Below are 24,005 nucleotides of genomic sequence, written 5' to 3' on the forward strand. Positions count from 1 at the left end.
GCTCACATATGAGACCTGCTTGCTGTAATAACGCATATCTTTTATTAATAAAAAGCAATTGTTCAGTTGCCCATATTCTTTTTCAGTATTTTCTTGAAGCAATATAAATATTCCAGTCTAAAAAAGAAGGGGGGCATCCAACGCTTCCCACACTCAAAAGTATCGCTATCACATAGCTACTTTTTCTCCTCAAAGATAGGAGAACAGTCTCATGGGCGGATCTATCCTTAGATAGTCACCATTCGAGATAGAGTTAAACATTCCTTGGACGCAAGGTCTTTACACTCTCTTACTCCCTTCCCAAAGAAGGGTTCACAAGTCCTAAAGGCGGATCGCTTCACCTCAAAGATAGGTAGCAAGATGATCCCTAAGGCAGCTTTACTTTCGCTAAAAGGAATAAAACAGCTTCAAACCTTCACAAAGGTTCGCATAACGGAGTATGGCTAGCCACCTACTCCAAAAGAAATCCTAAACAGCTTATATATTTACTTACGCAAACGTAAAGGTAAAATAAATAGCGACCATAAGGATTAAACAAATTGTACTTAAGTTTTACAAACAACAACACTAAACATTGACAGGGGTATTCTCCTTAGCATTCTTCTCGCCCGAGGCGCCTGTTTGAGAGGCTTCATTCTCAACAGTTCCAGATACGCCCACCAAGGAGACCTCCTTTTCCATAGAAGGTGTTCCCACAGAAAGAAGGGTGCCCTCGGTTGTCAGCTCCTCACCCGCCTTTGGAGGTACTTCCTCTAGGTCCACTAGCTTGACATCGGTGGAGGGTTTGCTTTCTTCGATGGGTCCCTTCATCCATTTTCGAACATAGTCACGGAGGTAGTCCTTGATGTCCGGGATTTTGTTATATTTGCGAACATCATCTGGGTCTGGAACGGCGAACTGCGGATCTGTAAAATCGATCTCAGGATGCGCCAGCTGGACATACGCCATGATCAGTTCGCCGTAAAAGAAAGCTTGCTCTCCAGCCATGTACTCTGCCTTGCCTAAAGCGTTCTCATGCTCATTGGAATCTGCCTCAATCTTCTCCTTTAGCTTTTTAATTTCGGCGTCCTAGAGGGCAATGGTGGACGTGGCGGATGCGACATTCGCCTTGGCATCAGCGATTTCTTTCTCCAACCTTTCTATAGTAGCCCTGTCCGCCACACCTTGAAGGAGCTCAGCTTCCATAGCGCGAATGCGAGTATACATCTGTCAAAGGCAAACAGTTTTTTCAAAATGAAAGAACAAAGGTACAACTTTTCCTAAAACCGAGAACCTTTCTAGCAAGGGGACTTACCGTAAGAAGCACCGTCTTTCCCCTTTGAGCGTGGGTTGATCCTGGAATCTGGTTCTGATTCCTCTGTACCTCGCCCAACTGACCCAGAGCCTCGTCTAGGTCATTGATAACCGACTCATTCTCTAAGGATCCCTGGACACCATACTTGGCAAACCAGTATCCGCCTAGGTCAGGCTTCGCCGTCTGCATAATGATGTAAGGATCAAAACTTAGATTCCAAACATAACGAACAGATAAAAGATAAAGACAACCTACTTGTGCCATCTCCACCACGGGCATGGCGGATTTCATGGCATCCGCCATAAACTTCGAACCGCCAGAAGCTGCAGGCTTCCTCCTTTTCAGAGGCGGATCAGCCGCTGTATCAGCCAGACGTTTCTCTGCACCCTTTTGGGGATTCGCCACTTGATCTTTCTTGCGAGCCTCATCCTCCATTAACTTCCTACGCTTCTCTGCAAGAGCGTGATTGGCCTTAGATAAACCCCTGCCAAAAAGAACAATAGATCAATCAAGGTTCAAAGAAAGAAAACACAAAGTTACCTTGATCAAACTGGGCAATCTTTGAGTAAACAAACTTGTCCCCTTCTTGGCAAATCAGAGGGATATACTCATCATAAAGTCTAAGGCGTCAGCGTATGTCCAGGCCTCCGCCTTGACACTCTTCATGAGATCCGCCACTACCTCATCACTATTCGTCAGTATGCGCATATCTCCCGCCATATGCAAAGGTTTGGGATTCCAGTATGAAGGAAAGCCTAGAGATTCGCCCTCGTTTATCTTTATGAAGAAGAATTTTTCGTCCCAACAATGGACGTTGGACATTTTGCCACTAAACGGCGAATACACTCCAAATTTTGCAAAGGTAAGGAAAGACTCAGACTTTCGCTTCGACGGTTTATGAAAAGCTCTGAAGATACGGGGAGTGTACACTACTCCTAAGTTCGAGGCCAGATAGCAGTCTAAAGCTATGTCTAACCAGCCATTAGGATGTAATTGGCTGACAGTGATATCAAAGTAAGAAAGGATGTCCGCCATCATCTTTGGAAGAGGAAGTCGGAACCCTCTCTCCACATGACTACAGTACACCGACAAGAATCCGCTTGGCGGACAGGAGGGCCGTTGGTGAGCCGCCGCCAACTGAGTCTCATAATTATTTATCCATGGGAAGTGACTCGCCAGATCCGCTAGATCCGCAGCACTCATACGAGACGGAGTGGACTCCGCTCGAGGTTTCTTTTTCCTAGGTAGGGCAGAAGAGGAGGCCATCGTCCCAGAAAAATGCCTAAGAACTACGGCCGGCGCAGTACCGGTGATCGGAGTGGAAAGGTTTTGACTCCTACCTAGACGAGTTCGATCACGATTACACGCCGAGTTGTGTAACTCAGCTAAATCGGAGCTGACCGTATCTTCGGAGGAAAAGGAATTTTCGGATGACGAAGTAGTCCAATTAAATACAATCTCCGAGGAATAAGTCAAATTAAAAAGTTCAGAGGTTGATTCGGAGGATGAAGAAGAGCTCCTAAACATTCAGAAAAAATAGAATGAGGAAGATGAACTTACATGAAAATACAACTTCAAGGATTCTGAAAACTCCGAAGAAAACTCTGCAAAGAAAACGCAAAGGAAAATGGAGAGGAAGAACGAATGGGGAAGAAAGAGAAAAGAAAAAATGAAGAAGGCGTCTTCTCTCTCCTCGGACAGTGCGTCTGCTACACGTGTCACTCCATGATTGGCATCGAACAGAGTGCTCATTAATGCAAGTAATCATGACGGCGCGTAAGGAAGCTCGAAAGCCCTAAAGGACTTTAAGGGAACTTTGGGGGGGCTTCTGATAACATCGTGATATTATCCCAAGGATCAAAAGGGATATTCGCCTGAAGAACGCCACATGTTGGTTACCTAATACGGGAATACCACGGCGTATAGAAACAAAGGTATCCGACGAATCTATGAGGCGAATCTCCAAGGACTCACCAAAAGAGACTCGCGGGCGAACCTATGAGGCGGATCTCCATAAACACTTAATCCGCCATTAGAACGGCTGGGCCGATCTAGCAATAAAGGCCATTAATGAGCTATCAATTAGCTAACCGCCAACTTAAGAGTAACCTGTAACCGCCATTAATGGGACATTAATGGAGACTTTCTAGTTACCGGAAGTTACAACTTCATGACTATATATAGCCTATGTCTCAGGCTATCAAGGTACACATTCATCTTTACCCTTTGTCAATTCAGTTTGCACTCTTGTTCATCCTTACTGACTTTGGCATCGGAGCTTTCCCCCGTCGAACCCAACAACACCCCCACATGAACGGAAGCTGATCAGAATTTCTCCACAAGTCATCAATATGCTTCTTGATTGACATTACATTTTCATGAAAATTATCTTATTCCAACATCCAGATAATTAATCATAAAATTGTCGGCTTAAACTAGGATATGAACTCAAGCAAATCTAAATATTGAGCAGCGAGTAATCTAAATCTATGTCCATGACATGTGAGGATAAGCTTAGATATTATCTTACACCTCACTAATGCTTTGCTTACACGTCAACACCACGGTCCGTACACATAATTTGAAATTAAATCTAAAAATCATTAAATGCTACACCGAGTATTAATTTTTTTATAATATTATTATTTCATCATTTTCGACTGCATGGGTATTCCTATAATATTATTCTACTTTTTATTTTTATTTATATAATTTTTCAGTCAAATTATTGAGTATTACATACATAATTCGTTGTATGACATATCAGCTTACGATATAAGATAGGCAAAAAGCATCTTGAAGCCCCTGATCTTTCATTGTTTGGTGCATTAAGTCCTCGATCTTTTATTTAGACAAATTAAATCCTTGATCTTTCACCATTTGGTGCATTAAGCCCTCGATCTTTCATTTAGACACATTGAGCCTTTGATCTTTCATATATGGGTGTATTAGGCCCTTCCGTAAATCAATTAATATATAGGTTTATTAAGGGCATGTTTGGTTAGGTTTATATAACTGCAGCGTTTCATATTTTCTCTGGACACTACAACATTTTGGAGCTTTTCACGAAAAGCTCTTTTCATGAACAGTTTTTTTGTAGTTACTTGTTATTGATAAAATTACCCTTCTTATTTCCACAAAATGTGCTTCAATTTTAACATTATTTTTATTTTTAGAACATAATTATCGAAAAACAAGGTTTTATTGTGTTCAATAAATTTTTTATTTTTTATTTAAATTATTTTTATTAATTTGTATAATATATTTTTTATTTTAGAATTTGTTATTTTTAGAACATCATTTGTTGTCACACCAAACATGCCCTTAATAAACCTATATATTAATTGATTTATAGAAGGACCTAATACACCCATATATGAAAGAACAAGGGCTCAATGTGTCTAAATGAAAGATCGAGGGCTTAATACACCAAATGGTAAAAGATCAGGGGCTCAATGTGTCTAAATAAAAGATCGAGGGCTTAATGCACCAAACAATGAAATATCAGGGACATCAGGATGCTTTTTGCCTATAAGATATATTCTACATAAATTATTCTTTTTAAAATCAATTATATGTAAAGTATAATTTATTTCTTCTTTAGACTTGATATGTCCCTCAATTAGTCATTTAAAATTTATCCTCTAGTCCATATAACAGTAAAAAAAGAGAATTTTAACAAATTAAAATATATATCACTATTAAATAAATTCTATACTATAAACAAACTCAAAAAATTAGTAGAAAGCCCTCTCTAAAGCTAACGAAATGGCTGATAAGTGCATAATTCAACAATAAATTACCCCGCTTTTGTGCTTTATAATTGTCGTGCTTTGTAATTTTTGCGGGTTTTATTGGTTGTTTTTTGTATTTTCATCTCTACAGGCCAATGATGACTAAAGGGAGATAAACTGGGCTTAATTTGGGCCAAGCTGATGTCGGGTCGTGATCCGGAGCTGATTGGGCAAATATTGGTCTGAGTCAGAGTTAGTCTTGCACAAGACTAAGGCAGTTACGGGCTGACAGTTTCCTGGTTCGAATAGGATTGCTTTCCTGATCCGAATTGGACAATTTGAGAACAAGACCTTCAGCTAAAGCACGAATTTGTAGGAGACTAATGAGGAGGCAATCAATTTCAAATTTGAAAGAGGATTCTAATGCTAATTTGAAGGGATTTTAATTCCTTATTTTGAGGAGCCGTAATAGACTTAAGAACGGCGGATTTTCCAAGTCGAGGACATGAGTTTTTACATTTTTCATTCCAGCAGAAATACACATACTTTCATGGCTATTGATAGCTAACTTCTTTATTTTCGGTTAAGGGTTAATTCAAGGGATTCTTCTCCGTTATCGTGAGATCGTTGTATTTCACTCTTCTCATTTATTAAGTCGTTTATTTGTTCATTGTGTTCAGAGTATTATTCTCAATTGATTATTTGTTCCATGAATGGTACTGCATGATCGTTTATTAGATTGAATAATCATAAGGCTGATTCGGTTTATTAGAGTTTCACCTAGGACAACCGAACTAAGTAGCTACTGACTATTTGAACCAAGCTAGGTTCGTGTTTGGAAGAACGGATCCAAGTCTGACAAACCTGAATTCGTGTTCCGCGTGACATTAACATGAATCAAGTTGGGTTTATCTCAGTCAAATGAACAGATAATTTAGTCCAAAATCGCCGACGCTGAGAGACGATTAACTAAGATCAGGTTCTTCTAATTCTTAAGCTGTCAATAAATTAAATCTTAGGCGCTGAGATAAGATTGTTTGTTGATTAGGATCTAGGTATTTACCGTGCTTAACTAGATCGTTATTAAGGAAGAATATTCAAACTGACCCGGCCAAAAAGATGAGGATATAATTTTATCTGTCAATGATCGTTAACGAAAGAATTATCCCGCGATTCCCCTTAACTGAACTTTTCCAAATATTATTCACAAACCATATTCAAGCTCTGTTTTGTTTTTGTAATATCTTTTAATTGCTACCTTTAATTTAATAAGTTTCACAATTTCAACCCCCATTTAATTATTTTGTCAGGCCATTAGAAGTTTTAAATCAATATTATTCCCTTAGGTTCGACCTCTACTTACTCTATCGCAATTTATTCGTTTAGGGAAAGTTGGGATTATTTTTGGTGGATTCGGCACCCATCAATGGCCGAAAAGACTTCAAATGCTCAAGCACAGTTCGATTCTGAACAGAAATCTAAGCCTCTCCGAAAACAAAATGAAGAGCTTAGGAAATTCCTTGAGAAGCATAAAGGGGGGGCAATCAAAGAAAAAGATGGGAAAGGTTAAGGCTAATATCTCACCGAAAGGTGAGAGGGATGCTCTTATCATGTTATTATTGATAAGAAAAAGTGAATTCCTCTATTTGAGGTCGATTCATCCACACTTCCATTCATTCTTTCTAGTTCTAGAGAAAGGCTGACTGCTTGCTGGTTGGGAGCTATATGTGCGGCAACGTCCACGTATGGTTCCGTGAGAAGGGCGATGGACAGATTTGGCCTTGTTGTACCTCACTCTCGTCTTCAATGGGGTTTGCTCTTTTTTTTTGGGAGAGTATGCCAATATGATTTTAATGAGGTGCGAGGCTTTGCATCTGACATTGGTTGGGCTTCCTTCTTTGGGAGCCAGCGTCCCTGCGTTTTTGTGCAATAAACCCTTACGGCTGAAGACTAGTGGTAGGTGGTCATGCTTTGTCTTTATGTAAACTAATTCAATTAATTCAGAAAGATGCGCTAGCTGGGCAGCTAACACATGTCTAAACGCATAGAAAGAAGAGCAAAGGGTTAACTTTCTCGAAAGAAAGTGAAGTTGGAGCAAGGAGAAGACAAAGACGAAGAAGAAAGGAAGGAATAGCTAATGTTTTTTTCTGTCTAAAGCTGATGATTTACAAACTGTAATAAAAGAAGACAAAGTAAGAATGCAAGTTTAATAACCCCAGTTGGGCAAGTTTAATAACCCCCTAATAGATCAGGTTGCATTTCCTTGCTATTGGTCTTTGATCCGGCTTAGTTGTACAGCTTAGGTACCTGCCTGCCTTACTAGACAAGATATATCGAAAACCTTGACAATTAGGAGGGATGCATGCTACTATTATTCTATTCACATTCACTAGCGAGTAGCTCTCTATCAACATACTGAAATTCGTATTAGGTCTACAAAAGCAAGAACTTCGGCAAAGCCACAAAAAGAGAAAGTGGGCTCTCCACAACCCCAGGCGATCCTACTAAATAGGCGGATGCCCTCTTCATTTCCTACTATTCATTGATCACTCGTGCGCATATATTAAATAATTAATTATTAGTGTTAGTAAAATTGTGATCAACCGTTGATGTTTGTATCTAAAATGTTTAACATATAAACACTAATAGATGTCTAATATCTCACTTTAAACAGATTTAAAGTATTAACGAGACGCTTTATAAGTTTATGGCTAATTGTTCATTTGGGCCAAATTCAGTAAGGCCTTAATGTAATACGTATTTTTCTACAAATTTTTTTAATGATTCATATATTTTTTAATAATTACATGTAATTTTTATTTGATTTTACATTGTTATTAGATGTTTATTGTTATTAATAATTAGACCTGTTCATGAGTCCACTATTCTGTCTAGTTCAACCAAACACAAGTCTTATGGATTGGATTTGGATATGTATATTTGAAAATTGGTCTAATCCGGTACGGATTTGCTTTAGCTCGCATATAAAATGGATTGAGCTTGAAATTTATCTTAAAAGCCCGAACTCAATCCAGCTCGACCTATATATACATTTAATATATGCTTTTATTACCTTTATTTGATTTTTATTATTTTTTTTAAAAAAATTAGTTATATAAAATTATTTTTGTTGAGTTTTATTGTACCAATTAACTAATTTTTATTTTTCATTAAAATAAATATATATTAGTTATGTTGTTAAGATTGGACTGAATTTGGAAATTAGTTTTTGGAAAAAGTACGAAAAAAAATATTTGTGGTTTGTCCAATTTACAAATAGAGATATGTGGTTTAAAAGTTTGTAAATAGAGGTTTGTGGTATGTTTTATTTACAAAAAAAAAAGTATTACAACTACCCAATTACGTTCAAATAACAACCAAAGACATTTTTATCTTAAAAAAAATTATTTTTACATATTGACTAAACACAAACCCCAAAGAACAACTTCCTAAATCGAAACAGTAAATTATTTGGTGGATATTTTACGTTTTTTTTTACTAATTGACAGTTTATAAACTAAACTGATATTTAAATTAATTTTACACTGTTTAAATTTGATTTTGGAGTTTGTCTTTTGTCAATATGTAAAACGTAATTTCAAAAAATAAAAAATGTTCTTGATTTTTATCAGAACTTAATAATGTAACTTTAAATACTTTGTTTTGTAAAAAGAAACATATCACATACCTCTATTCGTAAACTTTTAAACCACATACCTCTATTGTACTTTGCCCTTAGTTTTTTTTTTTTTTACTTTGGTCTCACCCGATCCGAACCTGATGTAAACTTAAACAGTGTAATGTCAAATTCAATTAGACCAACCGATTCCGGCCCGACCCTACATTTGAGTATATATATATATATATATATATATATATATATATATATATATATATATATATAGGAGAGAGCTCTTGTGAGAACCCTTTCTTAGGTGAGAACACTCCTTAGGCGAGAACTTAAAAATGCTGATGTTGCTGCTAGGGTTCGAACTTTGGTCTCCTCACTTACACTCCACACTCCTTACCACTGAGCCATTTACTTTTCTTATATATTACGTTGCGCACTGCTTAATATACCAATGCCCTTGTAGCTTCTATTGTTTTTTTTTTGGTAAGAAGGGAAGAAAAAAAACAAACAAACAAAAACCTAACCCGGGATCAGTCTAGGAAGACTGACCCCAATCCTATCCTCAAGAAGAGAAGGTAACAGAAAAGAATGAGGAACGGAAAGGGTAGAAACACCTAACATCCCCCCATGCCCGGCAGCTGCCAAGCGATCCGCCACGCGGTTTTGCTCCCTATAAATATGGGAGAAGGTAAGAGAATTGAAGGCAGGACGAAGCCTCAAGATGGCTTTAATGAGATTCTGACTCTTAAGACAAACAGCCTGTCTATCCGAAATCCTGTTGATAGCCTCCAAATTGTCAGACTCCACCGAAAGTCTTTTAACACCCATGCGAATGACGAGTTTAATGCCAGACAAGATCCCCCAGAGCTCCGCAGTAAAGGAGGAGCCCGTACCTAAGTTATGGGTAAACCCAGCCAGCCAGGCGCCACCAGCATCCCGAAGAACTCCACCAGCAGCAATTCTGCCATTACTAAGGCAGGAGCCATCCGTATTCAACTTGACAACCCCTTCCCTGGGCTTCCTCCAACCAACTAACTGGACCTCTTTAACCGGGGAGGGGTGAACCAGGGGCTCTCCTTCAAAACTCTTTGTAATAACAGAGAGTTTTTTCGAGAAGTAAAACCGGAGGTCAAGAATAAAGATAGTCTTCTCAGCAAATAACTCTTCATTCCTCCATTTCCACATTTGGTGACAAATAATAGCGAAGAGAATAGCCCCGTGCTCCATACTGGCCAACAAATTCCCATTAACGCCTTCAGAGAACCAGTCAATATCAGAGAAACCCATAAAGGAAGGAAGGATGTGGTGAGGAAGGACCCCTTCCCAAACCTTTCTACTATTCGGGCAATCCCTCAAAGCATGGCACAAGGTTTCCACATGGCCGCTGCATCTGCTACAGGCACCAGATACAGCCAAGTGCCTTCTGTGTCTATCTGCATTCGTGAGGAGCCTGTCTTTGACTCCCAGCCATAGGAAACTCCTAATGCGGTAGGGGACTTTGAGGGCCCAAATGGACTTCCAAATTTCCAAGGGAGGATCAGCCCTATTAGGGGTAAAAGCTTCATAGGCCGATTTGCAAGAATAAGAACCATTATTAGTCAAGGCCCAGCAGTGTCTGTCCTTATCCTCCTCCTGATTACTAATCTTCACACCTCTAATATTAAGGAGAGTCTCCAGGCTAAGAAAGGAGTCGAACTTAGATCAGACCCAGTCTCCCTCCGAGTCCACCACATCAGCAATTCTCCAGGAGAGGAGATCATTCGGCGGAGGGGCGATGCACACCTCAATCAACGGTTTGTCACCAATCCAGGTGTCATACCAGAAACTAATGGATCTCCCATTACCCACCTCCAAGCCAATCCCCGTACAGAACTCAGCAAAAACAGCACTAAGCCCTTTCTAGAGGAAGGAACAGGTGACAACCCTCTCCTTCGGGCCACCAAAGATTCTATCTTTCCTATACTTGTCGCACAGAAGACGAACCCAAAGGGAGGAGGGGGATTGCCACATTCTCCAAAGAAGCTTCATTAACAGGACTTTATTATTGTCCTTAGCTTGCCTTATACCAAGACCCCCCCTGCTCTTAGGCTGGCAGGCTTCCTTCCAAGGGACCAGGTGAATCTTCCTCCCATCCCTAGACTCTCCCCACAGAAAACGCCGATTAATTTTATCAAGGTCGTTGAGGACCGGCTCAGGGAGCTTACAGGCTTGCATGATGTGATTTGGAGCAGCGCAGTTGATAGACTGGATTAAAGTAAGGCGACCTGCAAGGGAAAGAGAATTAGCTTTCCAGCTAGCACACAAACCGTTAGATTTGTCCAAAATGTCTTTAAAAGAGGCTTTGGACACCCTGTCACTATGAAGAGGGACCCCAAGGCTTCTATTGTTTAATATTTGATGCATGCACTTATTAATATTGATTAAATTTGCATAATAATAAATAATTAATAGAAAAAAAAAGAAATTTACATAATAATGAATTATTAATAGAAAGAAAATGTCCATAATAATGAATTATTAATAGAAAAAAATCCAAAAACATGCTCCAATTTCTTATTTATTTAATTCCTTTATATTTTTGTAATTTATGTTATATAAGAAAATATATTTTTTAAAACATACGTTAGAACATATATTTTAACTTTTAAAACACGAACTATGAAGTTTAGAACGTACGACATATTTTTTAGAACATACGTTATGTTTTTTAGAACATGTGTTATGTTTTTTCGAACATGAATTATAAATTATATTATAGAACAAATGAAAAAACGATCCAGATATCTACTGATTTTTTAGAACATTATACTTAATTTTTAGAACACAAACTATATATTTTTTTAAACATACGTTATAACATATATTTTAACTTTTAAAACACGAACTATGAAGTTAGAACGTACGACATATTTTTTAGAACATACGTTATGTTTTTTAGAATACGTGTTATGTTTTTTCGAACATGAGTTATAAATTATATTATAGAACAAGTGAAAAAACGATCCAGATATCTACTGCTTTTTTTAGAAAATTATACTTAATTTTTGGAACACAAACTATAAACTTTAGAACATATGTTATGTTTTTTTAGAACATACGTTATGTTATTTAGAATGTGAGTTTTTTTTTTTGAACAAAAAAAATGGCCCATATATTTACTATTTTTTTAAAACATTATCTTAATTTTTAGAACACAAATTATAAAATTTAGAACATATGTACCAATATTTAGAACATCGTCCTTAACAATTTAAAACATAAATTACAAAAATATAGAGGAATTAAATAAATAAGAAATTAGAGCATGTTCTTGGTTTTTTTTCTATTAATAATTAATTATTATGCATATTTGTTTTTTTCTATTAATAATTATTATGTGAATTTAATCAATATTAATAAGTGCATGCATCAAATATTAAACAATAGAAGCTACAAGGGCATTGGTATATTAATCAGCGCGCGGTAAAATACACAAGAGAAACAAATTGCTCAGTGGTAAGTAGTTTGGACTGTAAGTGAGGAGGTCAAGGTTCGAACCCTATCAGCATCATTGTTTTTTAATTAATTTTTACACTCAAAACTACGTAGTTTTGAGTGGTTCTCACCTAAGGGAGGGTTCTCACTTGATCCCTCCCCTATATATATATATGGATTATTTCTCAATGGGTATTACCTATCCGTGGGTATACTTAAAAAATGTGTAATTTACTATAAATACAATATTGAAAATAGGTGTATTGTACATCTCTTCCAACACTAAACATTAATTACTCGAAAAAAAAAAATGGCGGTGGATTGATGCTGGTCTTCATTAAAATTTAGTAATTACAACACCTTGGAAAAGTAAGTTTAACTGTACTAAAAGTATTCATTGAACTTTAATTTCTTTTGAAAATAATTACTTGATTTTTTTGTGGTGAGAATTGCTTGTTTTCAATTTTAATACAATTCGATATATAGATAATTTAATCGCTTATATATCATTTTTCCTCTAAACTTATCCAAAACGTTTGATTAGCTTCATAAACTTTTAAAGTGTTCTGATAGTTCCATCAATTTGCTGAAGTGTATCTTTAGCTCCCTCAATTTGCTTAAAATATAATCAATTAATTATTCGGTTGCAAAAAAAAAAAAACTAAGCTCCATACGAAATGTGTGTTGCATGTGCCTTGAAAAATTAAAATGCCCAAGATCGTCGTGGTATAAGGTTCTAATATAAGGGATGAGAAGTTTTACAGTTAAGGAAGCAAAAACGTGAAACACATCTTTTGCATATAGTTTACTTCTTTGCAATCAAGTGATTAATTGATTATGTTTTAAGCAAGTTGAGGCAGCTACAGGGACACTTTGAAAGTTCAGGGCTAATCAAGCTTTTTGAACAAGTTCAAAAGGAAATTGATATATTAAGCCTAATTTAATATTATATAAACTATAAGCACTAGATGAGGGGTTTGATGTTCAGTTCGATAAAAGTTCGGTCACGTTCAGTTCAATCAAGTCGAGCTTGATTATGATTTTTTGAGGTTCGGTTCGTAAAGGAATCGAGCTTGAGCATGGTAAAACTCGGATCGAAAGCTCATGAACATGCTCGGTTATCGATTTTTAAACAAGTTGATGAACAACCTCAATTATAATGTTCATGAACAGGCTCGTGAATAAGTTTGGATTGACTATTTTCTAATAATAGTATTTTTTATAAAAGGGAAAATGTAAAATTACGTAGTTTTGTATGAAACTTTAGTTTTGTACTGTGTAGCTTGTGAACATAATTAATGAACTATTCACAGGCAAAGTCCATGAACATAATTAACGAGGTTCTTACGAGCAAAACTCATGAACAAATAAGCAAGATGCTCGCGAGCTCCTCACGGTTAGATAACTTTCTTAATGACCAAGCTCGAATAGGATGTTCAGCTCAAATGGAGCTCGAGCTCGGGCTTGTACATATTTTTTCGAGTCGAGTATGAGCAAACCAAAGCTCGACTTAGCTCGGCCATGGATCTTGGATTCGCATGGTCCACTTCTCTGCGGTGAAGATATGGCAGATGAGCTTCATCCCGCTTAGTTCTCTCGGTATCTCTAGAGTCTCCGGACTGCTCCCCCTTCTCCACGCGCCTGCAGTCTCCTTTAACTTTGTCTTTTTCAGGCTCCTCATATCCTATAGGTCTGTCATAGTCATCATAGCGAACGGAAGTCTGTGCCATGGCCATGAGCTCCTCGAAGGAGCGAGGGAGCTTATAGAAGCACTTTTTTTTCAGTGGCTCACAAGAGGGAGCTAGGGCATCGTGTGTTACTTCCAAGTTTAGGCATTTGATTTGGGAGGCCAAGTGATGGAATCTTGAAAGAAAATTTACGAGCAGCTCCCTCGACCGTTGCCGCATGCTGTTGAGGTCTGAACTTATCTTTATCACCTTGGCTGCTGCCGTGAAATGGGATAGGAAGATATCTTTTAATAGATCAAAAGAGTCGATTGACTCAAAGGCCAGACCTCTGTACCAATCTTAAACGTTTGTGTATAGAATGGTGGGAAACACTTTCCACATTATGTCTTCATCCTTGGAGTATAAGTTGGTAGTACTCATGAATGAAGTAACATGATTGTTTGGATCTTCAATGTCGGAATAGAAAGTGAGCCTAAGAGTTTTCCAGTCTTTCAAGAAACGGGTGTCAATGATGTAATGCACTAGGGGAGTTTGTCTTAATGTTATGTTTCCTCCCATTAATCCACCTAAAGCTCACTTGTTGAAGAACCTTTGGATTTTTTACTCTAACAAATCTTCAAACTCTTGTAGAAAATATTAGGCACTAGTCGGACGAACGTGGTCCTTGAGAATTAATGGGGAATTAGTCGAAGATTAATCATATTTGTATTTTTATGTTTTGTTATATAAATGAAATTAAAATAGGTATTATAGTATCTAAAAATAGTAATATAAAACGATTTAATATAGAAAAACATAATTATTTGTAACGTATATCCTTAAAAACTTGTAAGAAAAATATTTCAACAATAATATTATTGAAACGAGTAAAAAAATAGTACTCATAAGTAATATAATTAACTGGAAACTATGAAATATTGTCCTTAAAATTTTCAATGATATCATAAAAACAAGTAGAGAACACAATTAAATAAAATATCTAAAAATAGTAAACAAATTTACTCAAAAAATATGCGATAATGTTTGAAAGTGAATTATAACAAAGAAAAAGATCGAATTTTACTAAAAATAGTGTGACAGTTAATCATGATAATAAAAAAATCGAAATAATAATAATAAAATATATTTTTTTGTTTTGATCACCATCCAAACGGTTCTCGAGCGGCCTTACGGCAGCCTAGACGGAAAAAAACGCTCAAGGGATCTAAGCGGAAAAAATCGAAATGCATTTTCGATTTTAAGTGTCTAGAAAGAGTTTAAAAAACCCACACAACCTTATTTTTTTTAACACTAGATAGCATAATTCTTAAATGTTTTTCAACTTATCTTAACAATATATATTTTTTTTATTTTATCTTAACAATGGCTTATACGTTTGAAAAAAAAATGGCTTATAACTATATCTTATAGTGCATGATTTTTTTAGAGAAATTTATTACATGCTGTTTTGCTATTTAATACAATAAAAAAATTGCAATTATTACCAAAAGCCAAAAGTCATGCGTTGGAAAGCTGATTTATTTCCGCATGTCATTTATTTGGATATTGGAAAATGGAAAGTATTAAAAAAAAACTTAATATCAAATAATTTAATTAAATCGTAGACCATTGGATTTTAATCTAATGGCTTATATTATAGTAACCATACATGGTGATAAAGTATAATCACCATTAAAGTGAACCCATATATATATATATGAATCAAAAGAGCAATGAATTAATGAGCCAAATCATGACAAAATTGTAACAATGAATCAGAAACAGAACTCGGTAATAAACTAAAAAAAAGAAGGGCAAGTGGATAAAGGAGAAGACTGTGCTAACACATGTGTCATCCCATTTGCTTGTCGCCGTATCCATTTGACTGAGTAAGAGTCATTTGATGTTAGAATCGATCGTATTTGAATAATCCTATCCCCAAATTCAGAATCATCCACAAAATTAGAATTTATTGCATCAATCAATTGTTTAGCATCAGATTCGAAAACCACATTCCTTATTTCATCGGCTTCTATCCATTGCATAGCCTGTAATAGAGCTTCTGCCTCACATTCTCGTGTTGTCGGACAACATAACAGACTCGCACATCTCCCCATTACAAACTGTCCATTTGCATCTCGTATTATTGCTCCCATTCCTGCACGACCATCAGCGTTAAAATATGCGGCATCAACACAACACGAGAGAAATCCTTCCGATGGTGGGTGCTAAGTCATGCAACCGGCAGATGAATTATTTCTTACTATTCTATTTCCGCTCTGCTGTTCTCTCGTACCAGTCCGATTCCTCAAGGCATTTGCTTCTGACCAATCATTAAGTACTGTGCAGGCATAAGCCACTATTTGATTTGTTGTGCGAATCTCATACTGCCAAAGACGAGTATTTCTAGCCTGACATAAACTCTAGAAGTGCATCAAAAATGTTTTCACTATTTTGAACATATATATTAATAACTAGTAAATATTAATTAATTTTTCTCACAAAAATAACCACTGTAAATAGTGCTTTATTGTTTTTAGAGAAGTAATTTTAAATATTGTATATGAATTAAAGTAAAAATTTGCAGATTATTCATAAATAAGAACTAAATTTTAACGGAGTAGATATCAAACCTCAAATTTAGTAAGCAGAGCTTCCGCTATTTACATAATTAATCTTTACATAATTAATATTTAAATCGCAGTTAATGTTTTTTTTATCCCTTTCCACAAATGTGTAATAGAAGTATATCTTTTTCAACAAATTCAACTTTTGTTGTAGAAAATCAATAATGATTTGCTTTTAGGTATTTGAATTGGGCTCTTTTAAAAAAAAAAGGTACTATTTGAATTTGGTTAGTAGTTTGGCAACTAGAAAATTGAGTGGCCTATATTTATTTTGAAGCAGAATAAAATTTCTAACTGGACATGTGTAAAAGTAAGAGGCGGAAACAAAAACTTCTAGAAGGAAAGGAACTTCCAAAATATTCCTACTCAAAAGTCAGTTATTGCATGGTTGTCAGTTACAGACATTTTTACACCGACGTTTCGCTGAGTCAGCTCACCCGAGTTTTCTAATGGATAAGGCCCGACTCTTAACCAATCCTAACTAACCATGGTTAAATAAATCCCCAATCTTCCTATATATTCCAATTCATCCTTCATCCAACAGAAAATATCACCATGGCTTCCATTTCTTCTATTCCCTCTCTCACTTCCTCCTCCGCTCATTTCTCCGGCATGAAATTTCCCGCCGATGGACTCCATCCTCTCCCCTCTCGTGTCAATTTCCGTCCTGTCCGTGTCTCCGCTGCCTGCGCCAACAGCACCGCCGAACGAACATCCTCCCGCATTGCATCGCCTGGATCGTTGTATGAAGTTTTAGAGATTCAGAACGGCGCCTCTTTTGGAGAGATCAAATCTGCTTATCGGAAACTGGCGAGAGTTTTACATCCCGATGTGGCAGCTGAAGGTGAAAAGGAGAACAGAGCTTACGAGTTTATGAAAATACAAGAAGCTTATGAAACTCTTTCCGATCCGGAGAAACGATCTGAGTATGATCGCTCACTGTTCCGGGAAGCGCGGCCGATGAGTAGTTCTCCGTATATGAAATCAGCGAGTGCAGCCACAGTAGCAAGTTATGCAGCAGGTTCAGGATTTTGCCGATCTTCTCGGAGGAGATGGGAAACCGATCAGTGCTGGTAGAGAAAATTGGGGGAAATTAAACAATCTGGTTTTGACAGAATTGTAATTAATTAGTGTTGATCAATAGATTAGGATAGCTTAGATTAATTATTTCAGCGTCGTCTGATTTGTGAGTATTAATGCATTTTAGTAATGCATGATGAAAGCAGGCGCCATTTTATAGCCTGTGTGAATTACAAAATTAAGGCCTTCAATTTTAGTACTTGTTATGTTGTTTTAGTACTTGTTATTTCAGTTCTATCTGTTAAATCTAGCCCAATTAAAAGGGTCTATTTACATATCTAACCCACTTTGTTTCAATATCACCAAATTAGACACTTTCATCCACTTTGGACAAGAATACCCATATTTCTATTCGATCCATTCTTCTTCTTCGATCAATTCTTCTTCTTCTTTCTTCTTCGATCGAATCTTCTTCTTCGTTCGATTCTTCTTCGTTCGATTCTTCTTCTTCTTTCTTCTTCAATCGGTTCTTCTTCTTCTTCGGTTCATGTTCTTCAATTTCTGATACCAATCGTTAGTGATTATTGAAGTATTATGTTCAAATTCCCGTAGAAATGGTATGTTTTTAGCTTATATACATGTTTTTCTTGCTAGTCTTGCCTCTTTCTTCATCTGTAATGGTATTGTTTCAATTTCCTCTATTTTCCACCATTTTCTGTCAATTTCCTCCATTGTTGTCACATTTATGACGAATTTGTCGCATTTCGTCACAAATGCGACACCACTTCATAAATGCAGCAATCGTTGTCGCATTTTGTCGCAAATGCGACAACTTGCTGTCGCATTTCGTTGCAAATGCGACAACCATTGTCGCAGATGCGACAAATCTTGTCGCATTTGCGACGAATTCGTCACAAATGCGACATCACAGCAATTCAATTGTTATATTTTTTTTTCTTTCTTATTTTTTAAGATTTCCTTCTCAATCCTCTTCCGCAGACACTAGTTCTTCAAAGGTTAAACGAAACAAAATCTCTTCTCTCTATAAACCACCGTCTTTTCGCCCGTTTGGGATGACGAGAAAGACATTCAGAATCTGAGAAAGAAGATGAATTGAAATAAGGGTATTCTTGTCCAAAGTGGATGAAAGTGTCTAATTTGGTGATATTGAAGCAAAGTGGATTAGATATGTAAATGGACCCTTTTAGTTGGGCTAGATTTGTAATTAGCCCATCTGTTTATTTGGCACAGTTCTAATTTTCAGCTGTTAGTTAGCTATCACTGTTTGCAGGTAGCTCATTGATTTGCTAACAGTATTTTTTTTAATCCTAATTAAATATTTATAATCTAACATTTGGAATTTGAAATGAAAAAAAAAACTACTAGTACCAGCCACATAACTGTTCTTTATTTTTTATAAGGTGAAAAAAAAGCTCATAGGTTTAGTTTGGTAAGATGTAATGGGCTTTGTAATGGAATACTCATTACATTAAAAGCCTAGTACAATGTTTGGATACGCTTTATAGTTTTATTAGAATGTAATGAAAATTCCATGACTTTAATTTTCCATGACTTTAGTTTGGTAAGAAGGGAGTGGGGAGGTCGGATCTGCCGGCTGGGGGCAGGGGCGGGGCAGATCTGGGCGTGGACGGTGCTAGGAAGGGCTTCGGGTCAGGCGGCTTGGGTGGATCGGCGCCTAGTGGGCAGGTGTCTGGCGGTAGAGGTAGATCGGCGCCTGGTGAGCAGGCGGGGGCTAGGCAAGGGGCGGTTGCGGGAGTTGGGGCAGATCCGATGCCGAGGGAGGTCGCAAGGGCCGGGGTAGGCGGTGTCGGTCTTGGGGAGGCTCCGCCGGCAGTCCAAGGGGAGCAAGGGTTGGGTGCGGGTGTGGGCGCCGGGGCAGTTCTAGAAGAGATGGGAGATGGGGCAGGCAGGAGTGCCGATGGCTTGCCGGCTGTCCAGGCGGGGGGCCTGGCATTCCAGGCGGCTGGGCAGGCCTGCCAGGCGGACGGCCAGGCGTTTCAGGCGGGAGGCCAAGCATTCCAGGCGAGCAGGCAGGCAGCCCAGGCGGGTGGCCAGGCATTCCCGGCGGATGGTTAGGCAGTCCAAGCGGCTGCGACTCAATTGGGGAAAATCTCCTGGAGAGATACTATGATGGGGGTGGCCGAGGATGAACCCGAGTTGGATGAGGAAATTGTAGAAGATGAATCTGATGAGGTCTATTCTGACTCTGATGCTGAGGACGGAGAGCAGGATGACCCGTTATGCCCGGTGATTAGGCTGTCCTCGGCAGATAAGCGCGCCCTTCGTTCCAAATGGAAGTTAGCTTTAATTGTAACTGTGCTTGGGAAACGAATCAGTTTTAACTATTTCACTCAGAGAATCCAGGCACAGTGGGCTAAGAAAGGGAAAGTCACCATTACTGACTTAGAGAATGACTATTATGTGATAAAATTTACTAGGGTGGAGGACTTCAATGTTGTTATTAATGGGGGGCCCCTATATCATTTCTAATCATGTTCTGGCATTAAGGCCATGGGTTCCTAATTTTAATCCTCATGACTGTTCAGTCAATAGGATCCTCACTTGGGTAAGATTCACGAGTTTACCTATTGAATACTATAGTGAAACCTTTCTTAACAAGGTTGGTGGTCTTGTTGGGAAGGTTCACTATGTGGACAAAACCACCATTGGGGCAGTGAGAGGTAAATTTGCCAGGGTCTGTATTGATATAGATCTTTCTAAGCCTCTTTTGTCTAAATTCTGCGTTCAGAATTCGACTTACTATATTGAATATGAAGGCATTCATAATATTTGCTTCGAGTGTGGTATGTTTGGCCATACTTTTGAAGGGTGCCCTAAGAGAGAAAAGCTGGTCGAATAGGTTATAGTAGCTGACAAAAATGGAGAAGCGGGAAATCAAGGTGAAGGGAGGACCTTTGGCCCCTGGATGCTGGCGAAGAGGTCAGTGAGGCGTAGGACTCATGCTACTGTTGTTCATAATCACCCTCCTGACATTAGCAAGGAGATGAATTCTCTACAGATTGCCCATGTGATCAAGGTAAGGCCCCCCAATTTAAAAGCTGGTTCTAGTAATGATACGGTTCTCGGATCTGGATCGAGATTTGGGGTCCTGTCAAATGAGCAGGCTCAGGAATCTGATCACTCAAGTGAGCATATGGAGCTTAGTATGCCGGGGTTAGAATCTGCTGAACCAAAGGCCAGTAAAGTTGAGACTACTAACCCCCTGTTCGAATCCAGAGTTAATGCTTTGGGAAGCTCATCGAATCATACCTTAGGTGGGAATAAGAAGCTCAATGAGGTTAGTATCCCGAAAACCCAGGTTGATATTTCAAATGGAAAGGTCATGGGGGTCAATAAACAGAGTATGAAAAAATAGAAAGGTATTCAGAAAAATAATCATAACTCCTTGGATAATTGGGAGAAAATGGGACCTGCTGGTACCTCCTCAAGGCTCTCAGGAGCCCCGAATAAATACCTAGCTTAGGGTGTTGGGCCTGTGGTCAGTAGTCTGCCTTTTTGATGGATTTCTTTGTTTGGAATGTTAGAGGTGCGGCTAGTAAGGCTACCCGTATCCATGTTAAAGATTTAATTAAACAATTTAACCCTTCTTGTTTTGCTTTGATGGAAACTAAGATTAGTGGAAGTAAAGCAGATAAGGTGGTTAGAAAGTTTAGTAATTGGAATTGTGTCAGATCGGAGGCTACTGGCCGAGTTGGGGGGATCTGGCTCTTCTGGAAGCCAGATCGTGTTCAGATTGACATTGTCAGCATGGATAAGCAATTTATCCATAGTAAAATGTGTCTTCCTGGTAATAAACCCTTCTTTATCACCTTTGTTTATGCTGACCCTATCATGGCTAATCGTAAAAGGTTGTGGGAGGTGTTGTATTCCATGAGTATAAGTATTTTTGATGCTTGGCTCGTGGCTGGTGATTTTAACGATATTAGTCTTCTGAGTGATCAAAAAGGGGGTGGGAACCACTATGTGAATAGGTGCCTCAACCATAAACAGAATATGGATTTATGTGGGCTTTCGGATCTGGGAGCCGCTGGTCATAAGTTTACTTGGAAGCACAATAATGTTTTTGTTCGGTTGGACAAAGTTTATACGAATATTGCGGCTATCAGTAGAATTCCCGAAGTGAGAGTATTAAATCTTCCCTTTCGCCATTTTGACCACTGTCCTATTTTAGCTCAGTTGGTTAAAAACCATCGGTCTAAAGGGGATAGACCTTTTAGGTACCAGGTGGCCTGAGAATCTCACCCTGAGTTTAAAAACTTTGTTCAGAATAATTGGCAGCCCCACTCCAATGTCCTCCTTGCTGCAGGTGAGTTTAGAAGAAATGTGATGGGTTGGAATAGGAATGTCTTTGGGCACATTATCAGAAGGAAGTATAAACTGCTTAATAGAATCGAAGGCATTCAACGTAATTTGGAGTTTCATTTTGATCATAATTTGAATTGTCTTCTAAGATCTCTTCAGAAAGAATTGGAAGCCGTGTTGAGGCAGGAAGAGTTCCTTTGGTTTCAGAAATCTAGGAAAGCTTGGATTAAAGATGGTGATCGCAATACCAGGTTTTTCCACCTTTCAACTATTATTAGAAGGCAGAGGAATCGGATTGATGCGATTAAAGATTCAAATAGAGATTGGGTCTATGAGGATGAGGACATTCGTCGCTTGGCCTTTAATTTTTACAAAGATCTGTTCAAAGAGGAAAGGGTGGATATGGATAAAGCTTTCTCTAGGATTTCCTTTCCTAGTTTGGATGAGGGTATGGTTCGGGATGCTTTCCATCCTATTGACCAGAAAGAGATTGATCTGGCCTTCTCTAGTATTGGTGCCACCAAAGCTCTGGGGATTGATGGTATTCCTGCCTGTTTCTACCACAAGCATTGGGATACCGTGAAGGAGGGTGTTTATAGTTTTATTAAAGGAGTGTTCAATGGTACGGAAGATATTAAGCTGGTGAATAAAACGCTCCTTGTCTTGATTCCTAAAATTGATAAACCCTCCTCCTTCTTACAAATGAGGCCGATTAGTCTGTGTAATGTGCTATACAAAGCTGTTACTAAAATTGTGGCAAATAGGCTCCGGTGTATTCTTCCTGATATTATCAGCCAGAATCAAGGCAGTTTTGTTCCTAGTAGACAGATGATGGATAACGTCGTTATTGCCCAGGAAATGGTTCATTCTATGAAAATTAAGAAGGGAAGGAAAGGTATTGTGGCTCTTAAGTTGGATCTTGAGAAGGCTTACGACCGCTTAAACTGGAACTTCCTTCTGGATAGTCTTAAGAAAGCTGGTATCCCGGATAACTGGAGGAGATTAATCGAGGCCTGCATTTCTTCCCCTGTTTTTCAGGTCCTGATCAATGGAGATATGTCTGAAGAGTTTTCTCCTTCCAAGGGCATCCGGCAAAGGGATCTTATGAGCCTTTTCTTATTTGTTATAGGTATGGAGAGGTTGTCTCACCTTATCCAAGAGGCTGTGGGTAATGGTGTTTTCCACCCTGTTTCCATCAACAAATTCTGTCCTCAGATTACCCATTTGTTCTTCGCAGATGACGTTATGATCTTTGTAGAAGGAAATGAAGAGCAAATTGGTGTGATTATGGACATTCTGAACTGTTTTTGTGCTGCTTCTGGCTAGAAGATTAACATCCAAAAATCCAGGATGCTTTGCTCTAAAAATATGAGTAAGAGTGTTTGCAATAAGCTTAGTGAAATTTCTGGTATTCCTTTAACTAGTTCTTTAGGCAAATATCTGGGGGTTCCCCTCCACAGTGACAGAGTTTCTAAAGCCTCCTTTAAAGAAACTATTGACAAAACTAGTGGAAAATGTGCTATTTGGAAAGCCAAGACTCTTTCTCTCGCTGGCCGTCTTACTTTAATTCAATCGGTCAATTGTGCGGTGCCGAACCACATTATGCAAGCGTGCAAATTGCCGGAGCCTGTTCTGAATGATCTGGATAAGATCAATCGGCATTTCCTTTGGGGGGATTCAACGGAGGGGAAGAAGATCCACCTGGTTCCTTGGAATGAGGTTTGTCAGCCTAAGAACATGGGGGGTCTTGGGATAAGACAAGCGAAAGATAATAACAAAGTGTTATTAATGAAGCTGCTATGGAGAATGTGGCAACTCCCCTCTTCTCTTTGGGTCCGTCTCCTCTGTGGGAAATATAGAAAAGATAGAATCTTTGGGGGGCCCAAAGAGAGAGTTGGTAATTGTTCTTTTCTCTGGAAAGGCCTTAGTTCTATCTTTTCAGAGTTATGCTCTTGGATTGGCTGGGAGGTGGGAAATGGCAAATCTATCAGTTTCTAGAATGACCCGTGGATTAGTGGTAAACCCCTTTTAGAAGAGTGTATTTCCCTTCCTCCTGATAATGTCCGCAATTGGAGGGTTGCAGATGTGGTGGATGCTGAGGGGGATTGGATTTGGGATAAATTTGCATCCTTTTTTAATCTGGATATTCTCCTAAAAATCAGAGGAGTTAAGATTAGTAATATGGAGGAAGATAAGGATAGGCATTGTTGGGCG

General features: G+C 38.3%; 2 protein-coding genes across 2 annotated transcripts; one reads left to right on the top strand and one right to left on the bottom strand.

Moving 5' to 3' along the window:
* Positions 1-498: 498 nt before the first annotated feature.
* LOC136201013 (uncharacterized) lies at positions 499-3,719 on the bottom strand. Its single transcript, XM_065991541.1, has 4 exons — positions 3,518-3,719; positions 1,550-1,778; positions 1,295-1,477; positions 499-1,206 (listed from the first exon to the last, which is right to left on the bottom strand). Exons 2-4 carry the CDS (start codon positions 1,727-1,729, stop codon positions 1,069-1,071), a joined length of 501 nt encoding a protein of 166 aa, XP_065847613.1. The 5' UTR covers positions 1,730-1,778; positions 3,518-3,719; the 3' UTR covers positions 499-1,068.
* A 13,245-nt stretch (positions 3,720-16,964) lies between these two features.
* LOC136234933 (chaperone protein dnaJ 11, chloroplastic-like) lies at positions 16,965-17,719 on the top strand. Its single transcript, XM_066024423.1, has one exon. The coding sequence runs from the start codon at positions 16,983-16,985 to the stop codon at positions 17,502-17,504; it is 522 nt and encodes a 173-aa protein (XP_065880495.1). The 5' UTR covers positions 16,965-16,982; the 3' UTR covers positions 17,505-17,719.
* Positions 17,720-24,005: the final 6,286 nt, after the last annotated feature.

The sequence above is a fragment of the Euphorbia lathyris genome, chromosome 7 (assembly GCF_963576675.1).
Source record: "Euphorbia lathyris chromosome 7, ddEupLath1.1, whole genome shotgun sequence".
In the NCBI taxonomy this organism is placed as follows: Eukaryota; Viridiplantae; Streptophyta; class Magnoliopsida; order Malpighiales; family Euphorbiaceae; genus Euphorbia; species Euphorbia lathyris.

Bases quoted from the DNA above. Each gene is read 5' to 3' on its own strand.
- LOC136201013 (XM_065991541.1), bottom strand. From the start codon at position 1,729: ATGGAGGATGAGGCTCGCAAGAAAGATCAAGTGGCGAATCCCCAAAAG. The intron at 1,478-1,549 runs GTAGGTTGTCTT...ATCATTATGCAG, and splicing joins CCGTGGTGGAGATGGCACAA to ACGGCGAAGCCTGACCTAGG. The intron at 1,207-1,294 runs GTAAGTCCCCTT...TGCCTTTGACAG, and splicing joins GAAAGACGGTGCTTCTTACG to ATGTATACTCGCATTCGCGC.
- LOC136234933 (XM_066024423.1), top strand. From the start codon at position 16,983: ATGGCTTCCATTTCTTCTATTCCCTCTCTCACTTCCTCCTCCGCTCAT.